This window comes from Colobus angolensis, unplaced genomic scaffold (assembly GCF_000951035.1).
Source record: "Colobus angolensis palliatus isolate OR3802 unplaced genomic scaffold, Cang.pa_1.0 Scaffold111, whole genome shotgun sequence".
Lineage (NCBI taxonomy): Eukaryota > Metazoa > Chordata > Mammalia > Primates > Cercopithecidae > Colobus > Colobus angolensis.
In genome coordinates, this window is record NW_012112142.1 from 5,484,374 (window position 1) to 5,488,535 (window position 4,162).

General features: G+C 44.2%; 1 protein-coding gene across 1 annotated transcript in view; it reads right to left on the reverse strand.

Annotated features, from left to right (window-relative positions):
• Nucleotides 1-2,362, reverse strand: part of TMEM184C (transmembrane protein 184C) — a 21,064-nt gene extending 18,702 nt beyond the window's left edge. The window contains exon 1 of the mRNA XM_011956713.1: nucleotides 1,622-2,362. Coding sequence (XP_011812103.1) covers nucleotides 1,622-1,744 — 123 coding nt within the window. The 5' untranslated portion in view covers nucleotides 1,745-2,362. The remainder of the gene's footprint in view (nucleotides 1-1,621) is intronic.
• Between the last annotated feature and the right edge of the window lie 1,800 nt (nucleotides 2,363-4,162).

Genomic DNA, 4,162 nt, shown 5'->3' on the forward strand with positions numbered 1-4,162 from the left:
TAAACGGGACTGATATTATGCATATTATTAACCTTTAAAGTAGTTCCTATACCATGCTCCAAGGAAATATTTCAAAGAAAAACCCAATGTATTAAGATGCTTATACCTAAGTTTTTGTAGACAAATTGTAGAAATAACCTAAATATCTAACAAATGGGAAATATTTAATGTAGCAGAATATTACATGGCCATTAAAAATAACTATATGGGCCAGGCACAGTGGCTCATGCTTGTAATCCCAGCACTTTGGGAAGCCAAGGCAGGTGGATCACAAGGTCAGGAGTCGAGACCGGCCTGGCCAACACGGTGAAACCCTGTCTGTACTAAAAATACAAAAATTAGTTGGGTGTGGTGGTGGACACCTGTAATCCCAGCTACTTGGGAGGCTGAGGCAGGAGAATTGCTTGAACCCGGGAGGCGGAGGTTGCAGTGAGCAGAGATCGCGCCACTGCACTCCAGCCGGAGCAACAGAGCTAGACTCTGTCTCAAAGAAAACAAAAATAAACAACAACAACAAAAAATAACTATATGGGACCGGGTGCGGTGGCTCACACCTGTAATCCCAGCACTCTGGGAGGCCGAGGAGGACGGATCACCTGAGGTCGGGAGTTTGAGACAAGCCCGACCAACGTGGAGAAACCCTGTTGCTACTAAAAATACAAAAGTAGCCGGGTGCGATGGCACATGACTGTAATCCTCGCTGCTAGGAAGGCTGAGGCAGAAGAATCGCTTGAACCTGGGAGGCAGAGGTTGCGGTGAGCCGAGATCTCACCACTGCACTCCAGCCTGGGCAACAGGAGCAAAACTCCGTCTCAAAAACAAACAAACAAACAAACTATATGGACTATGCTAGTATGGGAAAGTCATCAGAAAATAATTTAGTCTAAATAGAGAACACAAATGTATATTAAATACAGTTTATGTGAAAATCATTTCCACAATAAAGAAGGACCTAAAATAGTCATGGTCTTGTTATAGTTCTTGTAATAGGTGTTCCTTGTAAAAGTACTTGGTGCGTTTTATTAATCCCGAATTTAAAGTTCATTATATAATATTTATATCTGAGTTATTTACCTTGGGGTTTTCCAGCTTGTAGTACATTACTGATGTCACAATAAGCATATGACATCAAAAAATATATATAAGGTGGTTTTTGCAAAACCTTTGTTGGGTAAGGGCTAATTTCCACAGTAAAAACAAACACCAAAGGTAAAACAACTAGAATCCTTTGATTCAGGAAGCTAGTAAAAAACTAATAAAATTCAATACATGGTTTTCAAGGTAGTTTATTTGACCTAGTTTAGTCCAATATCTGAACAGATCAGATTTTATGAATAAAATTACCTTATTTTCAGGGAACTGATGAATACTTGCAAAACAGTGCCCTTCTAAGCAGCTATATTAATATATTCTATTTTCTCGACCCGGTCTCACCTCCACCTGTAGCATGACTTGAAGAACCGTGAACAAGAAATTAGAGAGTTTTATATCCTAAGAGTGGGGTCGTTTACATTAGATGGTTTTCAGGATTGTCAGAGCAGAAATGGGGGAAGGGTGTCTCCTTCCCAACCACAGATGGGTAGAAGAAAGTGTAGAGGCTGATGGTGCAGAACCCTCTTACCTCCAGTTTCTGTAATTCCCACACGCATAGGGGAACCGCAACCACTATGGACACCAGGTAGATGACCACTGCTAAAGGTCGAATCCACTGTCTCCAGTTCCTCCAGGTACAAGTGCAAGGCATGTTTTCGCACAATCAGATCCGGTTAGCAAGGGAAAAGAGCTTGAAAAGATTGTAATGGGGAGCCCTGTTCTCTGGCTTTTTGTCAACTCGCATACTACGGAGAAAAAGCTGTCGGACGACTTTACGAACAGCTCAAGCCGCCTCCTGGACCGGCGCTGTGTCTTCTGCTGCTGCTGCTCCTGCAAATGTAGCCGCTCAGGGTGCTATTGGGGAGCAGTGCAGGCAACATTCTTTCTTCCCCACCCCGCATCTACCCGGTTCTACTGCGGTGGAATCCCAGGCAGAGCCGCTGCCCTCACCTGGGGATCGCCCTGAGCTCTGCCTGCACCATGGCTTCCAGGAGAGCAGCACCGACCAGGAACCGGCCTCTAGGGACCTGCACACTCCGGTTCTGTCTCGCAGCTGCCTGCCCACTCGCTCTTTTCTTTGGGGAATCGAGCTTCCTACCTCCCGCACTGGCAGGCGTCTCTTCACCCGATTCCACTAGTAGGTAAGGCCCCAGGAGCTCACTCACTCGCACGGGACATCCCCTACGGCGGAACCCAAGGCCAAACCAGGACTTTCAGCTCTTTTCCGCTTCCGCCCCTGAGGTCTAAGGCAGGTGATTCGTCGTCAGTGGCAAACTGGACCCGCCCCATCCGGCTCACTTCGCTCTCTCTGATTGGTCAGCTGCGGGGGCGGGGCTGCAGGATTGCGTACTGGGGTTAGAAGGAAGAGCAGGTGCATGGAAGTGGGTGGAGTTGCCGCAGGTGGTCCAGTGGGCTATTACAAGGATTCTGGAAGCTGCAGGAATTGTTTGAGGATACTTGAGGCACACCTACTACAATCTTCTGCTGGAGTTATGCCAGTTTAAAGAAAACTTGGGTAAGGGGCGGTTACTTCAGAGTTGGACTGAAAGAGAGAAGGCCCATCTCTACACAAAACATCCCCTATTCAATCTGGAGTGGATACAGAAGTCGGCTGGAGTAACAAGACAGGGAAGAATGGGAAACCTCCACCTAGTTTTCTGTCAGTTGCTGGAATCTAGGGGCTAGGCCGCTTGGTTATTTCTGGATCCTACATAAATATCATTCTAAAGGTAGCTTAATTTTAGAATTAGCCACAAATACGGAATGTGCTTTCCACATTTGAAACTCGTGTTAAACATTTGCACTCATTTAAGTTTTAAAAAGTTGACATTCTAGCTGACAAAGGAGTTTTATATGCTTAAAGCCTTTAAACCAATAGAGCAAACAGATATCTACTTCTCAATTACATATACAAATGCGTTTTATATTATAATTGTAATTTTCAGGGGGACAGGCACTGTACTAAGTTCATTACCTACATTATGTAAGTTGTTCTGCACAAACATTTTGAGAGGTATGCATTTTTCCGCTTTACAGATGAAAAAGTCGAGTGGCTAATTTGCCCAGGCTCACTGAGCTAGTTAAGTGGTAGTGTGGAGATACTAACCTTGGTCCTTCTGATTCCAAAGGGCATTATATTTAAGCATTTGACCTGCTAGTGACTGCCACCTGGGGAATTTCCGCCTAATGACCATATGGATAAGGAGGCTTGCAACATTGAGTACACCTAGCCCACGATTCTTACGGAGACACTGAAGGAATATTATGAGCCCCTTTCCTGGTATCATCTGTTTGGAGCTTGACCTCCGCTGCCTACTTCCCAGTCATTAACATCTGTATTTTACAACCTGACCCAAACTGCTCTCTACCGGAAAAATAGGCCTTTTGTTTGTTCTTCCTAAGCTTACTTGAAAAATTGAAATTAAGGCCGGGCGCGGTGACTCACGCCTGTAATCCCAACACTTTGGGAGGGCGAGGTGGGCGGATCATGAGGTCAGGAAATTAAGACCATCCTTGCTAACAGGGTGAAACCCCGTCTCTACTAGAAATACAAAAAGTTAGCTGAGTGTGGTGGCGGGCGCCTGTAGTCCCAGCTACTCAGGAGGCTGAGGCAGGAGAAAGACGTGAACCCGGGAGGCAGAGCTTGCAGTGAGCCGAGATCACACCACTACACTCCAGCCTGGGTGACAGAGCGAGACTCTGTCTCAAAAAAATAAAAAATAAAATTGAAATTAAAAAACATTTCCTGATCATTAAATTAATGCTTGCTCTATTGTTAAAGTTCATAAAAGAGAAGAATAATGAAGAGAAAGTTAACCTTACTCTACAGCCAAGTATAACTACTCTTTATTTTTTGGTACACAGTAGAGGCTATCTTGAATATGCTGTATGCATAGATTGTGCTTTCAGCTACAATGTTTTTTCTGCCTATAATTTTCCCCATTCTTTCTCATGGGCAAACTTTTTTTTTTACCTAATTTGTGAGACCTTCATTTATTTTTGTTTCCCAATGTATTCTTACAGCATTCATATGGTATTATACTCATTTACTTATTTGCCTTGTTTAGAT